General features: G+C 45.8%; 1 protein-coding gene across 1 annotated transcript; it reads right to left on the reverse strand.

Annotated features, from left to right (window-relative positions):
• Positions 1 to 1019: 1019 nt before the first annotated feature.
• On the reverse strand, positions 1020 to 5678 carry CLDN16 (claudin 16). The gene is made up of 5 exons (XM_010184440.1): positions 5571 to 5678; positions 3165 to 3267; positions 2760 to 2924; positions 1495 to 1686; positions 1020 to 1159 (listed from the first exon to the last, which is right to left on the reverse strand). Exons 1-5 carry the CDS (start codon positions 5676 to 5678, stop codon positions 1020 to 1022), a joined length of 708 nt encoding a protein of 235 aa, XP_010182742.1.
• Positions 5679 to 6153: the final 475 nt, after the last annotated feature.

Raw genomic sequence — 6153 nt, forward strand, 5'->3', positions numbered from 1 at the left:
CCTCTGGTGGTGCCTGTAGTAGAAAGGACTGGATTTGAGCAGTTTCAACCCTAAGGAAACTGTGTCTCAGTCTCTCTTTCATGGAAAAACTTTTCTATCCATCCTTAGGGAAGATGTTAAAGCACACTGGGTTTTTTCACCCACCCTAGTGAAGACATGGCTGATGCTCTAGCCTCATCCAGCCTATGGCAGCCTAGAATGGAGCAGGGGCCAGCTGTCCTGAGCTGGATTTAAGTATCTTTTGATAGAAAGAGACAAGAGATTTTACTATCATTTATCTAGTTTCTAGTTGGTATAGACATATTATCACACACAAGGTCAGATCTTGGATCTCCACTCACTTTGCTTTTCTCCAGGAAAAAGTTTTTACTAAGCAGAAAGAAACTGGCAATTTCCAGATTTCTAGAGCATCTGTAATGTACATTTTAACACTTACTGAGAAGGACTGTGTTTTGCAGGGAAGAATACACCTGAATTTGCAGTGTTTCCTCAGTGTAGAGGCTCATGGGCCAAAGAGAGGGCCCGGTATTTAACACAGCTCTTTATCTTCTGCTGAACTCTCCAGCTGCCAGGGCCCAGATGTTGGTCAGACGATCAGTCCCTCTCTTTGCCTGTATTTTCTGCTTTGGATGGTCTGTCAACACATTGCCAGATACAGGACAGATCCATCTGATAATCTGGGGATCTTCATGTGGAACATCGGGGTCTGATTTACCTCACTCGTACCTATAGTGTTGAGCCAAATGCTGAAAGAGTTTGTGTTGGTTATTTCAGTCCCTGCTTACGCAATTGGACTCAGCACTCAAGAGAACAGGATACCCTAAAGCAAGATCATCTTCTCAGAGATCACTTTCCTGAAGGAAGGTTGTTTTGAAACTCTCATAATGCAAACATTGTAGCATTCAGTACATCCTTGAAATTTAACTTTGCATCTGTATCGCAACCACAGGAGCTTGGGTCTCTGTGCAACCCACTAGAAGAGAAGTAGAGCTCTTTTTGGAGTGCTTACCTCCTCCTCCTCACACTCTGGTGTCCACTGCATACATTTTGGCAGTAGCGGTTTGTGAGGATGGCAAATGCATGTTTGTTACGATTGTCCCAGCTGAGGAATAGCCTTTCCTCAAGGAGTAAGCAGAGTGGAGTCTTCCAGAGCTGGTCTCTGTGAAGCACAGGGAGAGAAACGGGATCTGCTAACAAGTGCTTGGCAACTATCAGCTGCAAAGCCTTGAAATGCAGAGAAAGCAGCGCTCCAAGATATGACATATTAACACATCTCATCTCATACTCACACCTCCAGCTCCCACCTGAAGACCTTGATATGCTTTTTAGAGCTGCTGAAATAACACTATTCCCATTTTACAGCTGAAGATATTGCTAGTGAGGATGAGCAGCCATTCTAAAGGGTGTCCCTGAAGGACTTTCCCCACCCTGCAGCACACCCTGAGCGAAGGCTCGGTCTCTGAAGCGTGTTTCAGCCCTACCACAGTTTCTCACCTCTGAAAAGATACATGCAGCAGGTGAGCAGGGCCCCGGATAAGAAACAGCCAAGCGACCCCGCCATGCCGAGCCAGCATGACCAGCCAAACTTGTACTGGATGCCCAGAAACACGTTGTGGAAGACCAGAGTGGAGCGCTCCACGTAGACATCGACAGCGTACCACACCGAGCCGGTGATGCCTGGGAGACCTGCGGGACAGTGCCACATAGGTAAACCATGAGGAGATCACAAAATCTGGAGCTATTGCCTGCTGCCTGCTGGGTCAGACTTTAGGATGGGAAGATCTTCCTTGGACGACAGGTTTTGGGCCCTCTTTGGTCTCAGCCTGGTCACTTTGTTGGGTTCACCCTGGCCCCTACTGACACCAGCAGGAGCACTGTCAGAGAGAGGCTGTGCCTCACGCCTTGGCACTCACAGACACCACCAGCGTCGGGTAACAGCACTCAGTTTTCTGCAGTAAAAGGCAGAAAGCTCCTCCCTTCTCAGCTTGTTTATCAGTTTGTTGTAATATTGGTTTAAGAAATTAATTTTCCAATCTCTTTTGACTTTCAGAACTTTGACAGTGTTTTTTGGACACACCTTGGGAGGTCAACGGAGGATGTTTAGAAGAGTGTCTCCAAGTGTTTTACATGTGCTCCTGGTGCCTAAGGTGAATTATGTGTTAAATCTGCTTATGCTGAAGCAGAGGTAGATGCTTGATATTGGCATAAAGTCAAATGAAATTACTTGGTACCTAGTTGGCGGTCTATTTATTTTTGCATTTTAAATTTTCCCACTGGGTGTAACAGCAAAGCACCACAGTCGGTTGGGCATTTATCACCTAGGAGGGACAGATGTGTTATTATCCTTTTATTAGAGATCGGCTTCGGAGATTTAAGGCTAAGTGACTTGCCCACGGTCACACAATCTGTGGCAGAGCCAGGAACTGAATCAGAGTGCCGGGACTTTCTAGTCCTTTCTAGGTCCCTTTGCCTTATCAACAACACTGACTTCTTCACAGTAAAACAGCAGCAAATGGAAGTCAGCCACCTCAGAGCTAAGTCACTGGTCAATATGTGAAATTAAAGCAGATAAATTCAATTACGTGCTGTTAAGAGAACAGAGGAAGCAATATTGCACATGTAAAGCAAATAAATATTCTTCCCCCCTGTTGACCCTCTAAAAAATCACCAGCTCCTCTCCCTAAAATAAGAAAAGGCTTTAAAAGTTCCCCACTTTGCTAAAGGGTGTCCTGCAGGAGGGGGGCCCAGCAGAGGAATACCTGCGATGAGCAGCGTGACTCCAGACACCAGGCAGATGCGCAGCTTGATGAGTGGCTCATCGGGAAGGAATTTCACACAGTCCAGTCCCAGGACGAGGAAGAGAAAGCCAAATCCTGCCAGGATATCTGCTGTGATCATCATGGCACGGGTCAGCACCAGCTTCACTGCAGGACAAAAGTGAATCATTCCAGGGCTCTAGGATTGGAAATGTGGGTGAGTAATGGGGGTCAGGTCCAGCATTTTAATGGGGGTGAAGCTTTCTCCAGCTTCCCCTGGGAGTAATACCTCACCAAGGAAAGAAACACAGCTCTAATATGTATCTGCACCAAATTATCTGTCACTGAGTGGAACAGATGCTCTTTTTGTCCCCACCACTTGCAGAAACATCTTTGAGTCTTACATACCAGGGTGCTCGGCGTAGATGGAGTCATACTCATCACAAGTTTGGATCCCGTCAAAAACATTTGTGACACATTCCCACCACAGGCCACGGCATTTTGTACTCACCTGTGGGTTAAGAAGAGAAAGAAGAGTGTAAGTTAAAATATCTGCCAAGACAGTGGGTGGTCAGCTGGGCCCTTCAATGGAAATCCTGGTCCAGTTATGTCAGTGGCACACCAGAGCTGTTTGGCTTGAAGAAGAAAAGAAAGCGGTGGGATGGAGGAAAAAAGACAATGTTTTCTGTGTACCTACTAATGGTTTTAAATTAGAGCAAAAGAAATTCAGACCAGACATTAGGAAAATCTATCCTTCCTGTTCATAAGGATAAAAATTCTGAATGAAATTTCTGGGAGGAGCTGGGGGGTGGCTGACAGGAGAGATCCAAGAGCAGGTTTGATCACTCCTTGCCAAATGCTTGTCTAGGCTGAGCTGGGCAGGGCTGTGGACCAGACGACCCGAGACTTTGCTGTCCATGCTCACCTTGCATCATCCCCCTGCCAAAAAGGAGCAGCTCAGAGGGGATCATGACTGCCAAGAGCCACATGCCCGTGATGGGAGGTGGCCATGGCGAGGTGAAGGAGTGCTCTGCTGTAGAGTGCAGGGGTGGATGTGAGCCTTTCTCCATTTGGGCTACCCCAAAATGACTCGGCCATAAACACTGGCCAGAAAATGAGAGGCAGCCAGCACTGATCCCAGCCCTGGGGCTCACGAGGTGCTGTCGGCTGCGGGACCACGCGCGCCTGAACTACACTCATCGCCGAGACATCCAGACTCGGGCAGGCGGTGCAGCAGCATCACAGCTCATCGTCTCCGCTGTCCTGAAGCCGTAGATACCATTCCCAGCCCAGTCTTCCATAAATCACTGTAATACAGGAGGCGTTTTCATTACCAATGCAAATATGGCAACAAGCACCTCTAAAACATTCCTGGAATTGCTCATAGGAGGAGCAGCGTTAATGTCGGTGCAGCTTTGGACTCCAGCCTGCCCCAGTTCATGGAAAGAGAAACCCTCCTGGGAAAAGGGTTTCACCAGGGAAAGGGGACGGGGCTTGCTTGAATTTCGCAGTAAATTCATTTTTCATGCACTGTGTAACTCTCAAAGCAGATAATAATGCATCTCAGTCACTTAATAAAATCTCATTCAGGATGCATTGAAGTCTGTAGCCAACTGTAATATTTTCTTCAGAATATAATGTTTGAGCCAAACTGTACAGCTTCTCTGTGATACCGCACTGTGGGTAAAAGGTGAGTAAAAATGGCTCGTTACTTCAGGCTGGTAAAAAAGAGACTATGTTTGAATGAAAACAATCTACACGTTTTGTTTCATGAAGATGAAAACTACTTATAATTCCTGAGAACGCTGGGGCAGGTTTAATGAAAAATATCACAAAAAAAAAGAAAAAAAGAAAGAGGGAAGCAGTGCTGGGAAAATCTGGTTTCATTGATTCTGTGCTTTTCAAGAGAACAGTGTCAAGTAAAACAATTTGTCATGTTTATATTAAACATAAGTTTTTACTATGGCCCTATTAATCCAGCTGCAGCTCCTCTTCTGTTATAACTCACCAGTGTTCAGACTGCTCTTGAAATTAGTACATTTTTGTTAAATTACATTTTGTTCCCCTCGTATTTCTATCATTTCACATTCTTCCCAAACCACCATAGGCTTATTCATACTGCTCTGTATTCAGCTAATACTCTCAATTACTTCCTCACTTGCTCCCATTAGTATTGTTTTTTAAACCTTACAAGCGGCATCATCATATAAATTATTTATAAAGAAACCAACATGATCCAGGCTCTGTCAGCCTCCAAGCAAAACAGAGGTCTTAAGGTGCAACATTTGGGATCATGGTCTAGCTTGTGAAACAATCCCCTCCCCAGACCAGAAAAAAACATGATAAATGTTGTGTGTTTCTTGGAATGTCTCAGTTGTCACCTACTGCTGTGTCCTCAACTGAGAAGTAAAATCACTTAATAGAAAATTAGTTCTATTTAGCTCAAACTGGGATATTTCTGGGCAGAAGCAGGGATCAGCCCATCTCTGCGCAGCCAGGAATAAATGTCTCATTGCCCGCTGTGGAGCGATGGGAGTAGACATCAAAGGGGAGACCTGAGCTGCTGCTGAGCTATTCCCATTTCTGTTATCCACCTCTTAACCTTCTCGGCCATCCCTTGCTCCCTTCTCCTTTGTGACTCTTCCTCCTGGTTGTTAATCTGCTCCCAAACCACCCTTGGGTGCAGTCAAGCACAGACCCACAGGCACACAGGAATAGGAGAGGGCTCAGGGCTGGGGCATCGTATGGGAACATGGATTTCTCCATCTCATGATCAGATCCATAACCGTGCTGGTAGCACCAGTTTCCCATCACCTCTTCCTCCCCACAGCAAATCTGCTCCAGCTTCCCTGGGTCCAGCTCCCGGACAAGCTGAGCATCACGGTCAAACACCTCATCTCCCACTCGGATCATGAAACGCATTGCCACGACCTGCTTTCCCTAACACAAGTACGCACGTAAAACATCAACTGCATAATGACTGTAATATATACGTAATTATATCCCATGCATAATGTATAATTAATATTAAAATATTTCTCATGCCCAAAAATGACAGAACAAGCACACACTTCCCCTTCTGGGGAAAGCACAGAAGACAAATGTTGATGTTAGTCAGAGTGTTTTACCACACTGTAAAATGATGCCAACATCCAATGATTACAAGCCCAGCGTGAGAGCATTTAACAGTAGTGGTAATATTTTTAATCTGCCTGCAACAGGGAGGGACTGTACACACAATACAGTGCTTGTTGGGAAGCGGATTATGGGTTTTTCCAGCACAAACTACTACAGAAATTGGCCCAGGCTTGTCCTGATACTCACATGGGGTGCACCAGCTTAAACCACTTTTGGTGTCACCTTAACCTGGCTGGTTCTGAAGGGCCTTTCTGGCCAT

This window comes from Mesitornis unicolor, unplaced genomic scaffold (genome assembly GCF_000695765.1).
Source record: "Mesitornis unicolor isolate BGI_N332 unplaced genomic scaffold, ASM69576v1 scaffold47745, whole genome shotgun sequence".
In the NCBI taxonomy this organism is placed as follows: Eukaryota; Metazoa; Chordata; class Aves; order Mesitornithiformes; family Mesitornithidae; genus Mesitornis; species Mesitornis unicolor.